At 53.8% G+C, this 24,637-nt stretch overlaps 1 protein-coding gene across 1 annotated transcript in view; it reads right to left on the bottom strand.

The window, feature by feature from the left end:
* The window catches only part of KSR2 (kinase suppressor of ras 2), a gene marked incomplete at both ends in the record, with an annotated part of 82,348 nt that overhangs the window by 20,458 nt on the left and 37,253 nt on the right, over positions 1-24,637 (bottom strand). Inside the window, 9 exons of the mRNA XM_082324723.1 lie at positions 6,116-6,483; positions 7,199-7,247; positions 9,443-9,509; positions 9,854-9,895; positions 12,899-13,067; positions 15,425-15,543; positions 17,118-17,185; positions 19,579-19,662; positions 20,359-20,428. Coding sequence (XP_082180849.1) covers positions 6,116-6,483; positions 7,199-7,247; positions 9,443-9,509; positions 9,854-9,895; positions 12,899-13,067; positions 15,425-15,543; positions 17,118-17,185; positions 19,579-19,662; positions 20,359-20,428 — 1,036 coding nt within the window. The remainder of the gene's footprint in view (positions 1-6,115; positions 6,484-7,198; positions 7,248-9,442; positions 9,510-9,853; positions 9,896-12,898; positions 13,068-15,424; positions 15,544-17,117; positions 17,186-19,578; positions 19,663-20,358; positions 20,429-24,637) is intronic.

The following is a 24,637-nucleotide window of genomic DNA, read 5'->3' as shown; positions in this document are numbered from 1 at the left end:
CCGGGACACTGTAAATGTCAGGAGGTTTGGCATGGGGAGAGGCTTGGAAAAGCCGAGCATTTAAAGCCAAGCTTTGTCCAGAGCTCCCCCGCACCCACAGGGAACAGGGTCAGGGGATGGGAGAGGATCCTCTGCGAGGAGCCGGGCTTGTTCCTCCTGGCAGCAGAGCCAAGCATTAGACATTGCCAAAAGCCAGCATAGATATAAATTATGAAATCAAAATAAACCCCAGCGTTTAGCCTATGTGGTGCAAGAAAGTTATCCTGTAAGATACAGCTGTAGCATCTCGCGTATTCTTCCCATCCCTCGCCCTCACACCTTCCCAGTTAGTTCGTGGCAGGTAATGTGTTCCCTGTTATTAAAGCCATTTGCTTTGCCATGGAGGAAAAAGAGCAAACTCTCTTTTCATCTTCAGTGTCTCACATAAGAAGAGGGCTTGGGTTTATGTCTGTCCTCGGCACTCAGCTTCCCCCCGCCAACCACCAGCTCCGGGGAAGGGTTTGGGAGAAGCTCCCTCTCTGGCAGAAATACTCCAAGTTCCTCTGCTGAAAGGCACCTTCGACAAATTAATTCTCTTTAGATAGTCCTGCCATGGTCAAGCTTAATTCCTAATGTTCTTCAATGTTCTCCTTGGTCTTCCTGGCGCATCACGGCAGGGACATAAATCACGGCCACACAGCCCTGGGTGGGATCGCCAGCAGCCATTGAGTTGGCTCCCAGCTGCACCCTGTATATCTGGAGTCGCTCTGGCGTCGCACCACGATGAGAGAGGGGCCAAAACCCAGCCAGAAGCATCTCAGGGTGCAAATCCCAGGGTCTTTGCATGGGCTCCTAGTGCCACGTTTGAGCTTTTAACTAAAACCCAAGTAATCTTCTTAGAAAAGCTGCACCAAATCCCCCACGCAAGTCAGCAGGAGCTCAAACCTCCTCTCTCCTGCCTTTCAGACCTGCTAACCTCGCTCCCTTCTTGCACACAACATTCCCAGCCAACAAGAGCCATCGGTGCCCCCTCAGAAAGCTGCACCCACTGCTGATCCCCCCACTTTCATTAAAGACTCGATGAGACCCAGGAGCCTTGGGAAGGATCAATAAGTGTTAAAATTCCTTTTTCCCACACCCCCCCCCAGAAGGAACACCCAGAATCCTAAAACTTGCTAGTTTCTGCAATCCATTACCTTCGTGGGTGGCTGGAGCCATTTTAAAAGCATTAGAAAACTGTTAGACTTTGTCCTTTGAAGGACCTCCTGGGTGGCTGAGGCTTTACCTCCCCTCCCCGCACTGCCACCGACAGGGGCCGGGACCAGGAGCCCCAAGGAGCTGACGTGAGCTTACCCAGGCCTGGCTTTGTCTCATTCAACACCGGCAAAAACAACTTGTCATTTGCCTGTATGCAGCACAAGTGACATTTTTTCAGTCCTTTCATTTCCACCGGGCCGAGGACTTTGATGCCGTTTCGTGCTATCCATTATGCAGCGCTCAAAGCACCAAGGCTCACATTCGCTTTTGCTCAAGACTAATTAAGATGAATGTTAACTGTCCCCACCACTCATTACCCGAGAGAAAATCTATTAGCGGCTCTGATGGAAGCACTCTTTGGAGTCACTGCCTCCCATTGTCAAAAGATGCTGAATTTCTTCCTTTCTTTTCTGACCCAGATGGTTGCGTTAAGAGACAACTCAAGAATCATAGACTCATAGAATGGTTTGGGTTGGAAAGGACCTTCAAAGGCCACCTAGTCCAACCCCCCTGCCATGAGCAGAGACATCTTCAACCAGATCAGGTTACTCAGAGCCCCGGCCAACCTGACCTTGAATGTTTCCAGGGATGGGGCATCTACCACCTCTCTGGGCAACCCCTTCCAGTGTTTCACCACCTCATCGTAGAAAAAATTTCTTCCTTATAGCTGGTCTGAATCTACGCTGTTGTAGTTTAAAACCGTTACCCCTTGCCCTATCGCAACGGGCCCTGCTAAAAAGTCTGTCCCCATCTTTCTTATAAGCCCCCTTTAAGTATCGAAAGGCCACAATGAGGTCTCCCCGCAGCCTTCTCTTCTCCAGGCTGAACAACCCCAGCTCTCTCAGTCTGTCCTCCTAGCAGAGCTGTTCCAGCCCTCTGATCATTTTTGTGGCCCTCCTCTGGACCTGCTCCAACAGGTCCATGTCTTTCAGATGCTGAGGACCCCAGAGCTGGACGCAGTACTGCAGGTGGGGGCTCACCAGAGCGGAGTAGAGGGGGAGAATCCCCCCCTCGCCCTGCTGGCCATGCTGCTTTGGATGCAGCCCAGGAGATGGTTGGCCTTCTGGGCTGCAAGCGCACATCACCGGCTCATGTCCAGCTTTTCATCCACCAGTACCCCCAAGTCCTTCTCCGCAAGGGCTGCTCTCAACCCCTTCACCCCCAGCCTGTACTGATACTGGGGGTTGCCCCAACCCAGGTGCAGGACCTTGCACTTGGCCTTGTTGAACCTCATGAGGTTCACAGAGGCCCACTTCTCAAGCTTGTCCAGGTCCCTCTGGATGGCATCCCGTCCCTCAGGCGTGTCAACCACACCACTCAGCTTGGTGTCATCTGCAAATGTACTGAGGGTATACATTGTCTATGTCGTTCATGAAGATATTAAGCAGTATTGGTCCCAATCATCTGGCCAGACCAATGGTTAATGCAGAGAAAACTGGAGCATTAACCCAAAGCATCACGCTGTTGGCAAGCTGCTCCCTCAGTTTCCCCTCCCAGCTTTTGCCCGTGGGCCATGGTGTTTGGAGGGGGAGATTTCTTGCTGCTAATGAGACAATTCTTGAATATCACAAGCAAGCAGGAAGGAAAACGTAGGGATGTGAAAAAGTAAAAATAAACTCATCTATAAATAACCCCCCTCCGGCAGTGCCGGGCGGCACGGCGTGGTAAAGCCCCTTCCAGGGACGGGCAGCTGCTTCCAGCATGCCAACAGGAAAATAGAGATTTCTTTAACAGCTACAAGAAATTGCTCTTTTCTTGGTGGAAAAAACATCCTCGAACAACCACCTCTGGGCACCCAGAAGAAAAGGGGCCTCTTCTGCACACAGCCAGTTTGGCCCCGGGGATGCACACAGGGAGGAGCAGGCGAGGAAATTCGGACATCCTGGATTTGTATCTGTAATTAGCCCCATCAGACAGCTGGGACTGGTTTTGCCCCCTCCAAGCAAAGCCTGGTTTAAAGTTACTCCGGCAAACCCCCGGGGAGAACTTGAGTCCCTTCAGAAAAATCCTGTTTGAAGAGCAATGCCCTCCCCTGCGCAGGGTCACCAGCCTCCCTCCTCCCCCAGTGCCACATCCTGGACCATTCCCAGTATCCTCGACCATTCCCAGTCCAGCTCACACCACATTGTCCTCTTCCTAGACTCATTCCCTACAACACCCAAGCAGCAGCCCTTAGGAAAGACCAAGAAGCAGGGCCAGGTAAGGAAACATGCATGGGATGGAGACATCCACATGGTGAGAAGGCTTTTCCCCACAGGAGACAATCAGAGATGTCCCAAGAAGCCCCCAAAAATGTTCAGCCAAGGACAGACCAGACAAGGACGGCAGGCACAAGGGCAAGGGAGCATCCCTGCGCTGTCACCCTGGGAGATGGAAGGGATGCTTTGCCCTGAGAGCCCCAGAGATGCCTCCTGGGGAAGCACCAGCAGAACAGAGCCCCAAAGGGGAATAAATTGTGTCGGTAAACGACCTCAGGGCTAAGGGATGTGCACTCATCCAGCCCTGGGCTTCCCAAAAATTCCCTGAAACTGAGCTCTGAGCCCCCTTCCAGCATCCCACTCGGTTTTCCTGCATCCTCATGGCCAGCCCCCCACCAGCACCAGACACAATCCAGTCACACCCCAGAAATCCCAACAGGAGAAAACCAAACAGGTTTCCAGATGCAATTGAAAAACTATCACAATGTTGATTCAGCCTTCGAAGAATACGGATAAAAGCGAGTTGCCGGTTGTAGGCAAAGAGCAGGCAATGCTCGGAGACGTTGCGAGCACAGGTTATATTTAGGGCAATCCAATAAAGCTGTACTTTGACCTTAAAAAAAGGGACTAAGTGCAGCTGGGAAGAAAAGCAAAGCGAGCAGCACGCTTCACAGACCTCATATTAATGCATCAAGCTACTGCAGTGCACATATTTATTTTGTCAAACTGTCAAAACTGGCACCTTTATGGTTTTATATAAAAAGGCATTAGAATAGAAAACACTTTGTAGCTAAAAAAAACAAAAAAGAATATATTGCCCAGGTTTTGATATTGAATAGGATTGAAAAGCTGAGCAAATAGGGGCTGCAAAGGGATCGCGGAGCAGAGCGGGATGGAGAAGCTGTGTTTTTCTCTGGGTAGAGGCGGCAACGCTGCCTGGTGTAACACATGGATGGGGTCTCTGACACATCGATCAATATGTGTGTTTGCACACTTTTCAAAAAGCTTTTGGCCTGAAGCTAGCTAATAGATGGAGATCTGAAATGCTGCTGAATTTTCCCAGATGACTCTTTTTTGATCCAAAATAAGAAGCATATTTTTTCCAGTCCCCAGCTGGGGAGACCCAGCCCCCGTTTGGAGTCACCCTGTCTGTGAAGGATGCAACTCCCGAGCCAAATGCAGTCCATGAACCCACCAGAGCAGGGAGCAAACAACAGCATGAGGAGCCACAAATTTGGGTTGAAATCCTTTGCTGTTGAGCAAGGAGGGGAGCAGAGCAAAGCCCCCACTCCGACACCCGCAGAGCCACCCCAGGTGGGACTGGGGGGCCGGGATGTGCTGCTTTCAAGGGGACATTAGGAAGGGCTGATGCAATATTTCACTGCTAATGGCTGTCGGAAGCATTGCCATTTCAGCCCAGGGTTTTTGAAACGCTGCCAGGAAGAGGCTGGAAATTCAACCTCACCTTGGGGAAACTTCTCTGAGAGAAGGTAACCTGTGGTGGGATGCAAAGCAGCACCACATCAAGCCCCGTGGCTGAATACATGGTCTAGAGGTGAGGGAAATAACTGAATACTCAGAAATAAATGTATTGCACATGATGACAGCCGCTCTGGGAGCAGCTGCAGCCTCCCTTCCTCAAGGCCAGTGGGGATTTTGTGATTGCCCGCCCATGCAAGGAGCACGCCGGGATGCTTGGTGCTGTGTTTCCCACCAGGCGCGCGGGTGACGGCAGGTACATGGCAATTCCTTGAGACCAAGGCAGCCCTGGAGGTGTTTGAGATGGTTTGGGAGACCCCAAATCCCAGCTTGCTTCCCAACCAGCTGCAAGAAGCCCTCTCCAGCAGTCTCATTCCCACACCTTGCTGCAATGTCCCCAAGCATCACAAGCCGCCCCGCCAGCAGCTCTTCAGGCCCCCAATCTCCCTCCCCTGGCCCCATCCCAAACTCACTCTTATTAGTCCCATACCCAATTTTGGGTGTAAGAGAGACAACAGCTTTGGGAAAGGGAGGAAATACTCCAGGAGACCGTGACTTATCTTGTAAGGTTTCCCACATCCTCGGGAGCAAGGAGACCCCCACGGACAGGCTCTGATCTCATGGAGTACCAGCTCTCCTTGCAGGCACCCAGTTTTCCCACCTCTGCTGCCCTCCTGGCCATTTCACAGACCATTGCACCTAACACTTGCATCCTGCTGAGCCTTCAGACACCCGAGCTGTTTTCACAGCACCAAGTTATTCATGAAAGCTGGTGTCTGCATGTGGCCAGCTGCTTTACGCAATTAGAGGCTTTTCCACTCTGTGGCAGCGCTCGAGCAGGGTCCAGACGCCATCACCCATCCAGGGACCTGACCAGGGCACCATGCGAAAAAAACCACCCCAGAACAGAAGCCGCCAATCTCACCAGGTTACATCCTCCTGGTTAAAACAAATCATTCCTGTCCCTGGTTAAAACAAACCATTCCTGTCTCAAGCTCCACTTCTACAGGAGATGAATCTACCTGGACTCACTTAAATGGGTTTGCTATCTGCTTCACAGCATAAATCGCAGCAGATGGAGAACATCCCTTTGCTAGGGCAGGGAGGCATGGCCAACTTTGCCTCCCAGTAACATCTGACTGCAGGAAGGTGTTTTGGAAAGAAAAAATGATTCCAGCCGAGCACGAGGAGTCGGAGCTTACCTGGTGATGATGGCGAGGTGGGGAGGGCTCATACAAGCTCCCATGAAGAGCACCACGTTCTCGTGCCGGGTCTGCCGGTACGCCATCACCTCCCTCTTGAAGGCCTTCAGCTGGTCCTCGTTGTCCCGCTCGATGTCGATGAGGCGGATGGCCACCTCCCCGTGCCAGCGGCCATGAAAGACCTGCCCGAAGCGGCCCTTGCCGATGAGCTCGCCAATCTCGAGCTGCTCGAAGGGGATGTCCCACTCCTGGAGGAAGATGCTGGTCTGGCTGGCCTTGCGGGGGAAGTTGCGTGCGGAGAGGAGCGAGAGGTTCATCTCTTCAAAGTCATCCTCGGACTCCTGTGCCTCCTCAGTGCCTTCCTCGTTCTGCAGGGGGGGCAAAGGGAGGTGACCACAATAAAACAGAGGAAAAAAAACCTGTGGCCAAAGAAGATAACGTGTACAAAACCACACTAACGCATCTACTGCTCACTCAGACCCAGAGAAACCGGGCAGGTACCTTCCAAAGGCAACCGGGCGGCTGTGTTTTATGCAAAGCCAGCAGAAACCCAGATTTTGCAGGGAGGCATTTATTTACCCCAGGGTTAAATATAAGAGAGCGACACACCGGGGCACTTAATTCATTTGTCTGAAAACTGTTTCATCCTAGCCCTGCCGAGCTGCGCTCTGCTGATACCGACTGCTCCCAACCCAGCACCCCCAGGTCTGCAGCCCCCAGCCCCCTGGGACAGGTCTGCCTTTTCCATTGACGCTCTGTATATGCTTTCTACAGGATTTACAACACCCATTAAAAGCTGCATTCTCATCCTCACCCTTCACCCCTTCCCCTCCACCACATTTTTAATGCACCTCAGAAAAGCTCATCAAATTATAAACTTGAGGGCAGACACAAAGCCCATCAAGGTCCCTCTTCATGGGGTGGGGACACAGATGCCTGAGCAGGATCAGGCCTGGCCATTAATTCAATTATCAGCAATTTCACTGCACAGATGCTAAACCTATCTGGTTCCTGTGAAATGTGCCCCAAGATGTATATAAAATAAAGGCCCATTAAGCAAAGGCGCGAGCCCAGCCATCTCACCTCCGAGGTGGGCTCCACTTCAATTTGAAGCAATGGGTTTCCTTCCAGGCTGTTAAAAGAATTACTGAGTTACTGCCAGGTAAAATCACAGTTAGGTGGGGAGCACGCGCAGGCGTCGAGTCCTGCTTCCCGCAGCATCGCTCTGCACCAGGACAAAAGGGATCAGGGAGGAGAAGTACCAGGCTCGCTGCTGATTTGGGAGAGCAGCCCCTTCCCACCCATGCCCTGGCTGCCTCCATCCCCAAGGGTGGCCCTGGGTGCTCACATGGGAGGGGTGAGGACAGCAGGGATGAGCAATATTAATTATTGCATTAATTAATATTGGATGTGTGAAGTTCCAGGATGGATTTGGTGATGTGGGAGCACACGACCAAGCCTCCACTCCGTCACCCAAAGCGCACGGTGCAGAGGATGCACCATTGCTGCGTGCCCCGGAAGGCATCACCCCTGCTAACCCAGGGTAAGGGACAGATTTACACCCTTGCAGCTTTTGAGCGTATCGAGGCAGTTTTGGGGCATTTCATGGCATTCTTAGGTGGTTTCTAAGATCAGAGTTACCTTCCCAACGAACACCAGCCAAAGCAACAAGCGCGGCTGATTAGCAGCCAGAAGAGAAGAAAATGGGATTTTTCAATTATTTTTGAGAAGTGGAGGTTTCAAAGACCCTCCCTGCAGTAAGAGCACTCAAATTTGTTGTGTTTCCCAGCTCCCCGGACCAGGAAATCCTCTTTTTCTTCTCCGCTTACACAGCACCTCCCACCACCAGGTCCACGACCAGGATCTCACTGCACCCAACAGCTAACAGGGAATTAGGGAAATTCCATGGGGAAGATCAGCTGGAGCAGCTCAGGTGGTTTCGAGCATAATAAAAATGTATTATCAATTATTATTATCAATAACATAAATAACAGCATCCTCTCCCAGAGACTGGATCACAGGAGAGGCATAACACTCCCCAAGCCACTCGGACGCGGTGGTCCTGTGCTTCCTATCCCATTCAATTGCCCCTAAAGAGCTATAAATCCCAGGGGAGACACAGGTGCATATATAAAAGGAGCCGACCCTGATACTTTAAGCAGTATGGAAAACCCGGGTGGATGCAGACGGCTTCTGCTGCCCATCACGATGCACGGGCGGTTTGCAGGAGGAGCAGTCTCCTCCTGCCTGATCTTTAACCCAGGCACGAATACCTGTCTCCCGAGTATCCAAAGCAGAGTCTGCTGTTTAACCCAGCCAAGCCTGGGGTAACGTCAGCGGCTCTCATGGGTTATTTTCAGTGGGGCGAGCAAGAGGAGAATCACAGATTTTGCATATTGAAAGCTATTTGCCCACAAAAGCCTGCCAGCCCTACGCCTGATACCTTGCTTTAGACAGGGAAGGAAAAAAAAATAAAAGGCTTTGACTTCACCACTTTGCCATTGATTTCCCAGCCGCCAGCCACTGGCAGGGACGGTGGCTCCGTCCCCATCCCTCCCATGGCCTCCCCCAGAGGCGAGATCCGCCGGACCCCCCGGCAGTTGCCAATGCAGTTTGGAGAGCGTGGGCGAGCCAGACAGAAACCACATCACAGCCTGGAGCGAAACCTTATCTGTTAAACTCCTGGCTTATAAAATCCTTCAAAAATGGCATTTATAAAAAGGACCAGCAAGGAACCCTGAACTGTAACGTGGCTGTGGGATGCTGCCAGGGCAGCACAGGCAGGGGGACTGCGGTGAATGCCGGATTCGGCAGCGCAGCTCGGACCCAACCTGCCAGGGAGAGCTAGTCCTAACACCAATTAGCGCATTTCAAAACTCATTTCAGTGCAAAGTTTATTGGACTTTAAAATATTACAGGTGGGGCTGCAAGAACCGCCTTTATTAAAACTGTCTCAAAGACCCTGGCTTTCTGCTTACAATTTAGTAAAAGATCAATCGTTTGGGCTTCGGCATCTTGTCGGTTTTGCCTCAGACTGAAAGTAATTTTTTTTCCTGAGGGTTATAAATCAATCCCCTGCCCTCTCCTTTCAACTATTCTCTTCCCCGAGACACAAGCCAGAGCTGTGAGCTGGGTTAGGGCAGCAGGAGCACTGGGGGCTCACCACGACCATCCACTCCAACCTGCCTAAAAGGCACCCCTGAGCCCCAAACCGGTCCTGCAAAGCCAGGAGAGCACCCCTGGGTGCCTGGAGCAGGCGGGGTGCAGAGGATGCGCTGCTTGGGGAGGGGAAGGTGAAGGCAGCCGGGAGGAGGAGGAGGCACTCACATGGGGTTGGAGTTGACGGGGTGCAGGACCACCTGCGGGGCTCGGGTCGGTGTCTCGGGGACCACATCTGGGAAGAAGAGAACGGAGTGAGAGCAGTCTGGGAGGCACCAGGAGCCCCTTCCAGTGCCAGGGGCACCCAGGGGAACTAAATCCCACTGAAAACCTCCCTTTGTCCCCAGGTGCAATTTAGTTACACCCTTAGCTATAGCCGGGTATAACTTAGGGCCACTCAGCCTTGCAGCATCTTAGTAATGCACAGTCCTGCAACAATATACTGGTTTGGGGGAGAAATCCCACCCCAGCACAACCCCCCTGCACAAAGCCAGGGGTTAAGAGAGCCGGCTGTGCACCCACCCCCTAAGGGATATCTCGGCACCCCGCGTTACAGGAGAGACTTTCGAAGAGACTTACCTGGGAAAATGAACTGCTGCTTGTACTTGTAGTAATGGGAGGCTGGAAAAGAGAAAAGGGGGGTTAAACACCAACCTGCAGAGTCAGACGCTGGAGAGACCCCAGCTTGCACCCAGTCCTGCACCGTGAAACGCCAGCCCCAGCTCCGGGTCCCCCTCTGCATGACCCAACCTCTCCCACCTCCACCTCTCCAGAGGATGCCACCCACCATGGCACGTAAGGTGCCCAGGCCAAAAAAAATTAAGACCTTAGCCCTCCAACGATCTGGTTGGATTATAACACAATTTTTGCCACCATCAACTACTGCTCTATACCAGTAATTAATGTTTGTAGAGTGCTGATGTCATTTGCAAAGTCGGCGGTGGGATTTGGACACCCAGTTGCTAGCAAAAGCCTGCAGGGTTTGAGTGCTCAGCTCCCAACTGGCCTTCAGTAACTGCTCGGCATCGCAGAGACATCGAGCGATGGATTTGCTGTTGCTGCCCATTTTTGCTCAATCCAGCCCATCTAACGGTGCATTTTTGCCATGCTTTGGAGACGTGTCCTTCCTGGGCTGGCTGCCTCCCTCCCGGCGCACCAAAAGGAGCTGGTGGCTGGCGGCAGCCCCAGGAGCTGCTGCCCAAAGCTGGCGCTGCAGAAGGGCTCTGGGTGGTGGTACCCTCCATCAGCTCGCCGTCGCCAGCGGGCATAACCCAAGGGCTGATTTGACTCATGCAGGCAGGCAGGATATGGGTATGGAGCAAGACAGAGCTGCTGAGGCCATCAGAGGTTGGCACCAGCTCAGAAGGCACCTTCTCCTTAAGCTTCAAGACCCCAAAGACCATCCCTCAGCTTCTTCTCTCCAGCTTTGAGACCCCAAAGACCAACTTCAGCTCTGCAGCAGGACCTGAGCACCCCTGAGCTGAGATCAAAGGAGAATCAAAGGTAATTCTGGCAGAAAAAGGTCACTGTGTTGCAATTTCTCAAGTTCAAATCCTAATCCCCAAGATGACCATCTTGATGAGATGAACCATGGAGAACTTCCCGTGCAGGAAGATGAAAGCACAGTAAGTCCTGCTTTGTGTCAGACCGGCTCCTGTTTGCCACAGGGCTCTGCTCGTCACGGGCATGAAAGCAGGGAGCAACCACTGCCCCAAGCTGCCAGGGTCTGATCCTGCCTGGCTCCATCCCTGCTGGCCGGGCAAGCGTGCCAGGGGCTCCCTGCACTGGCTCAGCTGCAGCAGCAGTGACAGCATGTCCAGGTCCCCATAAGGAGATGCTGCTGACCACTATGGGGATTACTTCTGTGGTTTCTGCTTTAAACAACATGAAATAAGGTCTCAAAAGACCTGCAGGGAGGTGTCTGCTCCAGAAGCGATGCATGATGGGGTCAACAAACGCTGGACACTCTGTCGCTTCCCCTCAGACACAAGCAGGGTCCAGGGTTTGCCCAGCACGTGATCTGGGAACGTTAATCGCTGCGAGCCTCGCTGTCATGCTGCCAAGACATCAGGATGCTTTGGCTCTGGCTGGACCACCACAAACTCGGTTATACCGGCACAGAAACCCATGCCGTGCTCTCAGGTTTGCAGCCACGCTGTGGACTATCCTCCCAGCACTTGGAGGCTCAAGCGCTGTGGCTGGCAAAATCCTGACCTGGGGAGCGGTCCTCTTTGACGGATGGGTCACGCCGCTCCTTGGGGTGCTCAGTGCTTCCTCACAGCTCCTCTGCTGTCTTCTTCATGCCCATCCAGCATCCCACCTAAGCCCCGGGGCACTCCAGCAAGTGAGACTTGTGCACGGCTGCAGCCTCTCCAGGCACACGAGGACCTGTGTTGTTTTCTTTTTTTTTTTTCCAGCTTTTGGAAATGTTTGTTATCGTGGCGATGGATCCTGCCAGTCAAATCCCCTGTCGCCTCCCTCCTCCTCCTCTCTAGCTGAAGGTTTGTCAAGATGGAAGGGAGGAATCACCACAGTGCAGCAGGATCAGCAGAGCACAAAGGTGCTACCTGGTTTGTCTGGAGAAGCAGTCCCAAACCTCCTTCCTACCTGGACCATTTCATTAACCCTGGGGGTTTTGGGATGCAGGAGAGACGCCAACCTCCTGGCTGCTGCCCCGTCAAAGAGGCTCGAGGCCACGAACCAAACAGGGGTCACCATCCCTGGGCCAGCTAGGAGTGTTTCAGGATCTCAGAGATGGGTCAGGGCCATGACTCCCCCTCCTCTCCCCTCACCAGGTCTTTTTTGGGAGCAACGGGAGAGGCAGGTGGGTGGCTGAGGACAGTTGAGCTCTTCCATGCTGCCAGGAGTGATGCTGAGCCATACCCCTCCAGGAAAGGACCTTCCCTGGAGCAGCAGCACTGCCCTCAAGGACATCCCGAAGGCAGCCACGCTGGGGCTTTTTTGGCCATTTAATGTAAATCCCACGTCCTGCAGCCACCATGACCAATTACCTCTTCCACCCTCCCTGAAGAGACTGAGCTCCAGGAGCAGATGGGTCCCATGTATCCAGACAAGTCTCGGTAGGACAAGCTACATCAGACACCCCCAGCATCAGCTATTCCCCTCTATCACCCCACACACACTGCCAACAAGTATGTTGGAGGTCCATCACCCCAAAGACACAGTGAAGTCAACCCAAGTTACCCTTGTAGAGGGGTAAGACCTTGTTTCCCGTTTGCTGTTGAGGCAATGCAGCAGGCACACGCCACGGAGAAGTCATGCCTGGAAAGGTTTTTGTAGCCTCAAGTGCAGCAGGTTGCCCACAGAGGTTGTGCTGGCTCCATCCTTGGAGGTTTTTCAAGACCAAACTGAATCAAGCCTTGAGCTCTGACCCTGTTTCGAGCAGGAGGTTGGACTAGAGACTCCCAAGCACCCTCCCAACCTGAATTATCCTAAACCCATCTTTCCTGCTCATTTCTGCTTCCAACTTTTCCCCATCTCAGTGTAAGTCCAGGCAGGCAAGCAGATGGAGCAGATCCTTACCCTGAGGACACCTCGGGGCACGAGCCCTTCTCATCGGGCAGATGTGGAGGTAGGCAGCCCATGGGGAACCCAGGACGGTACCTGGCAAGTTGAACTGCTTCTGCTGGCGCGGGCACTGTGGAGAGGGGTGCAGAGGGGATGGGGGCGTCGCGCTGGGTGGCAGTGGCGGGGCCGGCGAGGAGGGTGTGGAGGAGGTGGTGGAGGAGGGGTTGCTGCTGGAGTCTGGCTGGTAGGGCACCGGGATGTGGTCCTGTGGAACACAGGGAAGGAGAGAAGAAGGGAGGAGCTGATGAGAGCAGTGCCAGCCGGTGCCACCCAAAGGTGCTCCGGTGCAGAGGACCCTGGGTGACAAGCGAGAGCTACACAGGTCATCCCAGTCCCCCATTTCCAGAAGCCCCAGAAAACAACCAGAGCCCCAGCCTCACCTTTCTCAAAGCCATTTGTATTCACAGTTTGCACCAAGGCCATTTCACACCAGAAATGGGGCTCCTCTCCTGTCCCCTCCATACTATACACCCACAGCTGAGGGATCCCCAAATCCTGCAGGCTCTGCAGAGCCATGGCCACCAAGACCAGAGTTGGGGGCCGTATCCCTCGGGCTCAGTCCTTAGAGACATCAAGGACTTGGCAGCTTCTGCTGACCTCCTTCAAGCCAAAAACCCAGCGCCTCACTCGGACCAGGGGGCTGAGTTGAGGCAGATTTGAAAGGATCAGCCAAAGCAGCCGAAGAGCATCCCTTGCCCTTCGTTGACCCTTCCTAATCAAGGCAAGGACAACAGCTTCGAGTGCGATGGTGATGACACTGCGATGGGTGAGAGAAGATGGATGAGGACAACCTGCCTGGATAAAGAAAATTGAGGCCAGAATTTTCCACCTTGCTCGTGACCTTGCTGCCCAACTTGGGGACACTTAACAGGGTCTGACCTTCAGCACTGAGCACTCCCATCTCCAGACAGGCGCACCCATGGCAGGATCCCTCCAAGGTTAGAAAATCTGCACAAGCCTCCCCCAGCAGGTAATTTTGTCCAAATTGATTAACTTTTAAATGAGCTGGGCTTTCCAGGAAACCCACATACATTTTATCCAGACCATCCTCACACGCACAACAATCTTGGCTAGGTAAATTATTTTTTAAACCAACACTGAAGGCCACTAACAATAAGAATTCAATGGTATTCACAGAGAACAGGGTATCTCTAAAGAAATGCTTTCAGAAACATCAAAGTAAGAAGGGGCCCCTGTTGCATAAAGCACACTTATAGAGGAAACTTTAACCAGAATGGGAGTGCTCAGGTCAAAGCCATATATATATATATTTTATATATATATATATATACACACACACACACTGTGCATCATCATGCTCTGGTTAGAGAAAAGCTAGGAAAGGTGAAAGGACTGTATGGCAGAGGCAGAAGGAGAAACAGGGCTGATGCCCTTCACACCCAAAGCCATTAGCAGTGAGCTGAGTCACTTCCCCCATGCCCTCTAATAAAATGCAACAAATCACTGGAAGGATGGGCACTAAAAAGAAGAAAGCATCTCTATTTCTTTTGAATACCTGCACTAGTTCTCCAGCCTCAAAAAGCCATTTGCACCATCCCATAACAACAACAACAGCGCAGATCGTTTCACTAAGGATCTCCTAAGAGATCTAGGTTTAAAAAGTGCATCCAAGAGAGCATCATCCAGTACCCAGCCTCTGCTGAGAGGCAGAAGACGCTGAGGTCCATGAGGAGCTGGGGCGTCCTGCCAGGCTTTGGGAAGCCAGGGTTTTGACGGCCTCTTCCCCATCACACCGAGGATTTCCCTCACTTTGTGGAGTTCCAGCCTGCAAACACCTCACCCTGCACTACCTCTGGCCAACCGTGAGAAATTTTCCACTGAAGGCAGCAGGGTCTAAATTTCCATCAAAAATAACCCCACGCCAGTTTTACTGCTATTAATGCAGGGCAGAAGCAAGCAAGCCAGGTGCACTGTCAGGTCTGCCTTGACCAGCTTTGCCAGGGACACAATCAAATTCTGGGCTTGTTTTATTTGTAACAATAAATTTGTTATTTACGGAAGTCTCAGGGGGTAGCAGAGACCTCAAACCACCCTAAATTCAGCTTAGATCTGGGCCTGAGAGGCCACAACGGAGCAGGACCAGTGGGACACAGGCTATTTTGAAAGTGCTGATCCCATTTTATTTTTAAAAGAAATAACTTCAGCGGATGCAACCCACAGCAGGAAACCCAAGGGGCAAGGGGTTTGAGGGCACAGCTCCTTTTGCTCTGAAATTCCTTCTTCTAGAAATTACTCTCCAAGCTCTGCTCCCACCCAGCAAATGGGATCGACGCTCTGGAGAAGGACGTGCCCTCGGAAAGCTGCTCTGCCTCGTGCAAGGAGCATCCCTGCTGGGAGAGCCAAGGAAAACGGGGTGGCTCAAGCCACCCGACTCAGGTGGCATTTGAAAATGCCACTGGCTTTGGCACCCTTGTCTGCAAGAAGAGCAGCCGCACGCAAAGAACCAGCAAAAGGCGCTGATATTTGGGTGCCGCGGGGCTGGGTCCCCTCTGGCGAGGGGTGGGCGTGAAGGGGGTGTTCAGGGCTGAGGGAGCAGCTCACCTTGTTGAGTTTGTTGGTTTTGGGGAGCGTCTGGCTGACGTGCAGGTCCGAAAACCTGGGGGGTTTCCGCAACGGGTTGTTGATATCACAGGGCACCGACTCTGTCCGGACTAACCTTGCTGGATTAAGAAGGGAGAGAGGGGAAAAGGGGATGGAGAGGAGGGGGAGAGAGATGGAGAGACATCAAAGCTTCGAAGGAGCACTTAGGGTCACCCTGCGCTTGCAAACCGCTCTTGAATCGCTCTCCAAAGCAATCCCCTGTGGCACCTCCAGCTGCTTGGCTCCTGCCCCGGGGACAGCAGCCAGCCTTCACGTTTCCCCCAGCACCCAGGCTACAGCCAAAACCCGCCAGGACGGGGGGGGCTTAAAGCCCCCTGCAGTGGGATGCGAACTGCACCCTTCTCCCCCCGCTGAGGGGCTGCAATGTGGGGAGGGTCAACAGCCACTGTGGCCACCCCACAAGCCAGGGGGGGTCAGCCAGCATTGGGAGGAGGCACCATCCTCTTCCTCACTGCACCTTTTCAGGGTGAGGGGAAGGAGCCGGCTCAGAGCATCCTGCTGTCAGTGGGGAGATTTTTGGGGGGGCAAGCCAGCCTGCAGCCCGGGGGACTTGGGAACAGGCCAGCTGCAGGGCAAGGCATTTAAGAGCTTTTTTGGGGGGCTATTTCACTGACATTGAGGCCGCCCCAAAGCCACACTGCTCCATGCTCCCGTGCTAAAACACGCAAGCAGGCAGCTCCACCTCTTGCCACATCACAGACTGCAGCCATAAACCCCAATTTCTGCCCATCCTGGGAGCCCACCTGCCCCCAGCAGCGCAGGATGCTGCTTTCCCTGCCTCTTGGTCAGGGTTTGTAGCAGCTCGGAGCACGACGGGGGTGTCTTCAGCCCCGTCCACCCAAATTTGCTGCAAGCAAGGGCATGGGGGCCGGAATGGAGGCTGCAAAATTGCCCCCCTCTGAGCCACAGCAGCCCTGCTTGCCTTGCAAGGTGCCACCAGCGCAATGCATTTCCCCACAATTAAACCGATGAGTGTGTTTTTAGTGGTATTTAATAGACAATAACGGCCTGAAGAGCTCAAAAATTCAAGGCAATGGTAATTGGAAGTGTTTCCCTTAGGCAGTCACAATCCTCTGGCCGTCGGGGAGCACTCGGCCAAAATCTGGAAGAAAAGAGGTGGGAAGCGACGCCCGTCGTCCTGCTGCAAAGTTCTCCCTCCTCTGCCGATTTTAGGATGGGCTCTCCCGGAGGAGAGCGGGATAAGGCAGCTCCAAAAGCACCACAAGCATCCGCAGGGGCACGGCCGCGTCCCCGTTGCAGGGACCCCCATGCACCGACAGCGCCGCGGGGAGATTTCAGGTCCCACGCGTCCGCCCTAAGCTCTCAACGGTAGCAAAAGGCTAAAACCTGTTGCACTTACCCCGTGCGGTGGGGAATCTGAAAAGAAAAGGAGGCAGGGGAAGGGTGGGTGGAAGTGGTTTGCAATGCAAATCTGCCTCGCCCCGAACGGCTCGTCTCCCTACAAGCGGAAAAAACGGTGGGTAAAATTTTCACAGAGCGCCCAAGCGGTTCGGGAGCCTCCGTCCCGCCGGCCGTCAGCGAGGGTCAGGCTCCCAAATCGCCCGGGGGGCTTTTGAAAGTTTTACCTGGTGGCAACATCCATGGAGGCAGAAGGGAGAAGAAAGGCCCTTACCTCCGCGGTGGATGATCAGCAGGTGACACGGAGGGGCCTCTTTGGTGCATTTGTTGTGGCACTTGAGCCTAGCGGGGAACAGAGAAAAAGGCGTGAGAAGTGAGGGCGAAGGGGATGCAGAGCATCACGGTACGGCCATAGGGATGTGGCACAGAGCAGGGAGCATCGCTGCAGACCAGGGATGCTTTCTCCACCCAGAAAGATGATTTGATGTAATATTTTGGTTGTGCACAGCCCCGGGTGCTCGCTGCCTGAGCGGTCCCATGGGCAAACCCTCCCCGGATCCCTGCGAGCTTGCACTCGGGAAGACCCGCGATTCCCAAGCCTGCAAGCACAAGAATGCGGGATGCACGGCGTCAGAGCATCAGGGCTGTTGGCTGGGAGGACGCAGGGGCTGCACGCCCTTGGCAAACGAGAGCCATGGTGGGTGCATCTGCCCTGATGGAGGGGTGCAGGAACCCCCAAACCAGCCCTGCCTGGGGAGGCTGCCCAGCTCCCCCCGTTCTCCACCAGCTGCAGGGGACCAGGCACCCACCAGCCAGCTCCAGGATGCCCAAAATTGTCATTTCTGCCAGCTTCGGCTGAAATAAAAGGAGCAGAGACCTGTGCCCGGGGGAAAGCCATTTCCCCCTGACCACCACCCAGAGCTAACACCGCGTTACGCTTAATTAAATTCAGGGGCAGCGGAGGGGAAGGAACCGGCTGCCCCAGCCCCCTTTGGCTCCCGATGAATCTCTGCCATTGTGCCCTCCCTCCTGGTTTTATTACCAGGACATTTAACAAAAATAATGAGAGCATTTATGGCTACGTTGAATATTCTGCAGAGCTTTGCCTGGTTTCGCAGAGCCAAGGCAGGAGTCTATGGAGGGCTTCACCCCCGGGTCATGCATATAGGCATAAGTAGGCTCCCGCTGCCCCGAAACGTTCCCGTTAGTTCTTAATTAGCGATGGAAACGAATCCCCGGCTCACACTCTGCCGTGGCAGCCCTGGCGGAGCGGGGAGAGCCACAGGGGAAAAGGGAAAAAGGAGGAAAGGATTGAAAAAAACAAGGGTAAAGGATGAAAAAAAAGACAGCAGCTACAAGTCAATGAGCTGGGTAATGAAAATTCAGGAGCCATGCATGTTAGCTTTTATTACAAAGCCATTCCTAGAGGGAAAGGCAGAGATTAATTTGGTATTTGAGGCCTGGGGGGCTTTGGGATCTGTTTGTTTGGTTTACCTGCTTGTTCCCCTCCTGTTTCTGGAGAAAGCAGTGCCGGGGCCAGGTGGCTACGGCAAAGCCAGCAAACCTAAATACTTTGCGTTCACCCTAACTTTTCACAACCGGCGAATTTATTTGCTCTTTTCCAAGCAACTACAGGCAGCAGGACCGACACAGAGTCGGAGCCGCAGCATCGCAGGGGCAGGTCCCAGCATCCCTCCTCCCGCGCGGGGACCAGCCCCAGGCAGGCAGAGCAGGCAGGGCTTGCAGGCAGCAAAGCCTCCAGTTGCTTGAGCATTGAATGCAAGAGGAATCACCACTTTAAAATATATATATTTGATAACATCACTTCCAGAAAACCACCACCAGCTGCAGAGTAACCAGGCATTTCTTGTCCGGGTTTAAATCCCAATTTGCTAGCTCATCAGCATTTAATCAACGGCAAGAGCGATCGTTATCACTTCATAGCTCTGCCTAACTCAGTTACCCACAGACGATCGGCATATTCCCAGCACCCATCCCTAGAAAAGGCAATCGTGTCTCCAGAAGCAGCTTTACTAAGTGCTGATGGCTGCACGATATTGTGTAAGAGATGGGCCACGCCGGATTTAAAGCAGCATAAGTGGCCCCAGCCTCTGCCTTGCTGTCTTTTTCCAGCCCTGCCCCATTTTACATCCAGCATGGCCCCTCTCCTTTGCATCGCAATTTAATTGTGGTTTGGGGTGGGTTGGCTCCTCAATGCCACAGCATTGCCAGGAAACAGAGGGCCACAAGACTTTTTCTGATGCAAAAACCGGAGGATACAGCCCAAGGCCATGGGCAAAACCCATCCGACACCCGGAGCTACCCCACAGGCAGGCGATGCTCTCGTCCGAGCCGCTCTCAACCCCTGGTGTGGCACATCCATTCCCCCCAGCTCCTGCAAATAATTCCACACATAACCCTATAACATGGGCACCTAAAGCCAGGCCAAGGACAGCAGCAAGCGGGGAGGCTGTCAGGATCTGACTCAGAGCTCTGGTGCCAGCTCCCCCAGGACCCCGCTCCCATCCCCGGCATGCAGACCCGACCTCAGCCCCGTTTTGGGGTGTTCTTCACCCAGTTTCATGTCTCATTAAAGCTTCCTGCAAGGATGAGCTGGTGAGAGGCTGGTTGGTCTCCCCGTGCCCGAGCCTCTGCTCGGCTCCAGCAGCGAAACCCCAATTATCCCCCTCACAACACTAAGGAGTGACACAAACAGCTCCGGCGCCACGACGTACTTGCAGTTTTTGCATTTTAAGCCAAACAACATTCCTTTCCCGCAGACGGTGCAGGTCTGAGACATCCAGTACTTGGTGGAAAACCTGCGGAGAGAAACATGGAGAGTGGCCAGGAGGAGATGAGGCTGTGCTGCCCCATCCGTGCCACGGCAGAAACATCTCCCAAGCCGTGCTTATCTACCGAGCCTCAACTTATCCTTTCAATATACTCAAATACTGCTGCAAGTGTCGAGGCATCTTTCTAGGGATGCCAAAACACAAGTCTGAGCCCCCCTTTGGTTATGCAGAAGGGCACAGCCTGCTCCAAAGGGATCCAAGCCAGCCAGGATGGACATTAGCCACTGGCTCGCTGCAGCTCCCCAGCTTTGCCCACCCCAGGCTGCAGCCAGAGCCCCCAAAACACCCCTCTGTCCTGGGGACCCAAGTTTCCAGCCCAAAAAAGAAGCGGCTGCCCCATCGAATAGCAGCACCAAAGCTATTTCTACTACTTCTCCTTCTTGCAGTAGATATGGAAGGGCAATAATCCGGAGATGGGAAATTTGCTGAAGGTTGGCAGGGTCACAGATTATACACGGCTTTTATTGATAGCAGCTCAAAACTTATCTAAACCAAATCTGATCTGAAATGGAATTTAAATGGGCTTCTAGGACAGCACAGCCCAGCATGCGAAACAGGGGAAACGGCCCCGAGTCCCCCATCCCGGACCAGAGATGGAAAGGGAGATGCTCATTCCCCGACGTTGGGGGGAATTCACCCGGCGCTGCGGCAGGCTTGGCGTACCTGTGTTTTATCGAGTTTCCTAGATCTCGACGGGGGATCTGCGGGGACCAGCGAGGCACTGACAGCGTATCTGCGGGGAGAGGAGAGACAGGGAAAACCATCAGGTGATAATAAAGGCGAGAGCAAGCTTTTGGGGAGGGGAGCAAAGGATGCACGCAAAAAATAGGGTTTGCCTGATATTTCCCCTTAGAGATGTCCCACTGGGCTTCCTTTCTGAAAAGCAAGAGGCCTCTGGCTTTGTGCTTGGGTCTGCAGGGAACCAGGATCTCCTGTCCCGCCATAACAGCCCCCAGCATCCAGTTTGGGCCAGGGAGAGAGGTGGGAGGTGATGCACCCACCCCATGGGTGCTGCACCCATCTGCACACAGAGCAGGATTGCAAAGCCATTGGAGCCACGTCATGATGTCCAAACAAGAAAGGGAAAATGAAGCTGAAACGGCAACTGCGTCATTTATTAATAAGACATCACGTCTTGCGGTTGCGGCTGAACAAAAAGCCAAGTGTCAGCCACTTGGAAGGCAATTTAACTCATATTCAAATAGAAGAGCAAAGTAAAAAGCAGCCTCGGCGCTCTCCTTTGAAGGGAAAAGGAGGGAGAAAGGGTAACGGGACCTTGGCTGGGTAAGAAAAAAGAGATAAGTTCATTAGCACCGGCTGGAGCAGGCAGGTAATTAGCAGCACGGCCGTGCTGGTGCTGTGCTTGAACTCCACATCTTCAGCCTCAGCAAGGGCAGAGACCCTCCTCCTCCTCCTGCCGGCTGCCCCCACCATGCCAGAGGTCCTTCCCAGCGGGATGCTCAGCCCCAGGGAGGGGATATATGCCAGGGATTCAAAGGCTGGATTTTCAATAATGGATTCGAGAGGTTTCCCAGGCACGAGCAACCAGCCCCGGCACAACGCGAGCCGAGCCACGGCACGGAGCCGAGTGGCAGACCCCAGCTGCGAGCCCGGCCGTTTGCTCAGTATGCCAGCAAATCCCTCGCTAAATACGCTTTCGATATCATCCCTCCGAGCGGGGAGAGCCGCTGTTTGCTTTAATATCCCATTTTAATATAGCGGGCGGCAGGGTGTTTTAATTGCGCTCTCTTTCTGAAGGTTACATTTACATGCCGCTTCCCGTGCAAGGCGCTGTTAAAAGTCTTGGGAGCATCCTAAAACGCATCCATCTCCCGCACCTCCTGCCAGCAGCTGCTTCGGCTTCTTTTACTCCGCTGCCTCGGTCCCGATCACCCCTCAGGCACAGCCGGCAATTAAGATGTTGGAGGACTACAAAGTCAATTAAGGTTATTGCTGCCCCCAGCCCTGGGTTGGCTGTTTTATACCAGCAGCATGCCAATATTTTTGACCTGTGCTTCTCACCAGCCCTTGAGACAACCCACCCCGGGCTCCTGGACCAGCGTCCCTCCTGCTGCCCCAACATCTGCATCCCAGGGATGTCCACAAGCCCCCGAGCTGATGCTCTGAAGAGTAGGACCACTCCACACACAAGCACTATTCCTCCCTAAACATGATTTACTGATGAGAAAACGATATTAGACAAATAAATTCCCCCCCGCCTCAGCATCAGTCCTTGATGAACTAAACACACAGGCAAGAACAGCTCCTCTCCCAGAATTAAATTACAACCTCCGCTTTATCAGCCACAATTTATTTCCACTAACTTTCAGCTGGCCTCAATTAAATCCTGCCAGCCTGGGGAGGGGGAGAGGGGACGTAGGCAAAGACGGCTGAGACTTTTAATTACTTTCTAAATGTGCTCACTGCAAAAATGTATTAAAGTGTATCGGGGATTTTAACCTCCTAACAAAAATGAGACCTACGTGATTCACGGCTAATTATGTTCATTAGAGGGAGCGATACATGAAGGATCGCGGCATTGAACAATAGACCTGCTGTTTGCAGGAGGGAAAACAAGCAAAGCGGGGCAGGAGGGCAGGGGAAGGCACCGCACCGCCGCGGGGAACAGCCCCAAGGGTTTGGGGGGCTTTGAAGTTAATTAGCGATTCTCCCCTTTAACCTGCACGTACGAGCTGCTCACCCAGAGAAAAAGCTGTTTCTCCCCATGCGACATTAAATCAGCCTGATGCCCAAAGGGAAGGTGGAGATGCAGCAGCCTCCCCCCAGCATAGGGTGAATATTCTGATCAAAAACCCCAAATTGCCACAATTAGAGGCAATTGCAAGAAAAATAAAACCCTTGTGGCCACGGGAGCGTGTCTCGCCGCTGCAGGGGGGTCAGGCTTTGTTGTAGGGACCCCATGATGGAGAAGTGCCAGACCCGAGGTGCCGCGGCTGCCCCGACGGCACCGGGATGAGTTGACCCTCGCGAGCTTTGAAGCGTGACAGCCGGCTGCCCGCCTCCATCCATCCTTCTGCTGCTGGCAGCTCACCGCCCCGCGCTAACCACCCCGAGCTGCCCCGCAACGATTGATGTCTCCTGACCTCGTGTCAGTCATTACTTATACGTTTATCAGCCGCAACCTCATCTATGGTTTAAAAATCAGAGCTCTTTTAGCCATAAATCCCCTCGCACAAGTGTGTGAGGGCAGCTTGAGGATTTTTTTCTTTTTCCCCGCTCCTCCTCTGAGATGGCATTTAATGGTGGAATTTCCCAGGGAAGGACGCAGCTGGTACCCACCGAGCAGCCCGTCGGGGACCCCCCAGCCGAGCATCCACCCCGTTCCTGCCTCCCCCATCACCCGGCTCCCCACTGCCATGCCACTGCCCAATGCCACCCAGCACATCGATCCTCACAGAGTGGCACGGGCCCCACAGATGGGCACCCGATGCCGGGGAGGGCCACCCTCCACCCGAACACCCCAAAACCTCTGTGCTTTCCTTCGCCACAGCATCACGCCAGCAAAGGTCAGGGCTCCTGCTCCACGCAGCACAGCTTATCCTTGAGTCAACAGCCCGCGCTTGACGGGGATCAGATGTGCCGGGAGGAGAGCAGGGAAGGGGGGAAACTGCCCGGGCGGAGGATGACAGCCGCCTCCGGCACGTCCCTGACAGCCGACACAGGAGAAGAGCCCTGCCGCCCGGCTCCCCAGCGGTGACAGGCAGCTGTGACAACCACCGCGCTGGTGCCTGAGTGGCACCCGCACACCTCGGAGGTGACAGGGACCGGGATGCTGCCTCGGCCGTGACGCCCTCCTTGCCCCCGCTGCCATCCCGACAGCTCCCTGGCGCCTTTCGGCTGCCGGTGCGGATGTTTTCTCTTTGCTCCCCGGCCGGGAGGCGGGATGCCTGGGCATCTCCTGCATGGAGAATACCAGCCAGAGCTCTCCTATTTAATTTATTTTGGGTTTCCACCCTCCCCGGGGGTAGATCAGGAGGGCAGTGATGCCCTCAGCAAGCCCCAACACCCTCATCAAATACACCAGGAACATCACCTGGGGCTGGCAGCCGTGCCGAACCACACCGATAGGGACCATGTTTTGGCACAATATCCCTCTTATTCATCTCCTGGCACCTTTCTGGATGCCCAGGGAATTGGTGTGAATGTGTTATCCATCACGGCGACAGCCCGATAAACAAACCCTCCTCCTCCTACTACAACAAACAGCACCGGGTGATGTTCGCATTATGAATGGGATGGATAAAATCGATGGAAGTGAACTTGGAAAGCATCCCGGGATGAATCACCGCAAAGCCGAGGAAAGGCCAGAAGACTTTGCAGTTGTCTGCAGACGTCCTACAGACAATCATCTACCCCTGGCAGCCAACGCTCCCAGTGCCGGCCCCGGGGTGGTTGAGTCCCCTGGGGAGATTATGGGGAGACACCAGGGTGCAGCCTGCTCCCAGAACAGTTCAACAACCACCTGGAAGACAGCAATGACAGGTCCAGCACCAGGCATATCTCTACCATCCCACCATATCGTGATGCTGATGGGGGATACTGGCAGAGGTTACTGCCAGCATGGTCCCAACTGGGGAGCCAAGCACACCGGCAGGCTGCTCCACAGTAAAGGGTGCGCCTGAGGGTGCAAAGTCCCTCCACGAGACACCTCAGTCCTTGCTCTGGCTGGTTTTAGGGCCAAAATAGGATGGCAGAGGTCCCCGAATAGCTCAGCTGTAGCAGCAAAGGAGCTGCAGCAGCAAAGGAGCTGCAGCAATGCTCAGAGCAGCAGCACCAGCAGCTTTCCCCCTGCGATATAAAATCCGCGCAGGATTCAAGCTAAAAAGGGGATCAGCCTGCCCCCTCTGTTAGTGGACATGGCAAATGTTCGGCAATCACAGCCAGGCCCAAACCCAGCAATGTCCCTGCTGCGGGTGGAAGG

Source organism: Platalea leucorodia, assembly GCF_965183815.1.
Source record: "Platalea leucorodia genome assembly, chromosome: 12".
Classification (NCBI taxonomy): domain Eukaryota; kingdom Metazoa; phylum Chordata; class Aves; order Pelecaniformes; family Threskiornithidae; genus Platalea; species Platalea leucorodia.
The sequence above is the reverse complement of the archived record's forward strand: the minus strand, read 5'-3'. Positions and strand labels throughout refer to the sequence as shown.